The sequence below is a fragment of the Myotis lucifugus genome, unplaced genomic scaffold (assembly GCF_000147115.1).
Source record: "Myotis lucifugus unplaced genomic scaffold, Myoluc2.0 scaffold_44, whole genome shotgun sequence".
Lineage (NCBI taxonomy): Eukaryota > Metazoa > Chordata > Mammalia > Chiroptera > Vespertilionidae > Myotis > Myotis lucifugus.
Window position 1 is genome coordinate 7,411,812 of NW_005871092.1, and position 323 is coordinate 7,412,134.

A 323-nucleotide genomic window follows, 5' to 3' on the forward strand; every position below is an offset into this window, starting at 1 on the left:
GGTGAGCTGCCCGAGCGCCCGGAGCCCATCTTCCCCACAGAAGTCGTAGAGGAAGCGGCCTGAGCTCGAGCGCTTCTGGACCAGGCTGTCCACATCCGTGTTTTCAGGCCGCAGGACTGAAGTCTGTCTTCTTCATCTTGGTTTTGCTCTAAAACTTCACTAACTTTGTGCTGCTTCTTCTCCTTTACCATTTGGTGAAATACACATATAGCCTTTCTGCCTGTGTGCGGTCCGTGTCTCACAGCCATCACACTTCCAGGGCGGTAGGAGGTTCTGTTTATGTACCTGCGCCCCTGTCCATCGGGGAGGGAAGGGGATGACCT

General features: G+C 54.8%; 1 protein-coding gene across 1 annotated transcript in view; it reads left to right on the forward strand.

The window, feature by feature from the left end:
* The window catches only part of ENO4 (enolase family member 4), a 19,143-nt gene extending 19,094 nt beyond the window's left edge, over positions 1–49 (forward strand). The window contains exon 13 of the mRNA XM_023753346.1: positions 41–49. Within this exon, the coding sequence (XP_023609114.1) occupies positions 41–49 (9 nt within the window). The remainder of the gene's footprint in view (positions 1–40) is intronic.
* Positions 50–323: the final 274 nt, after the last annotated feature.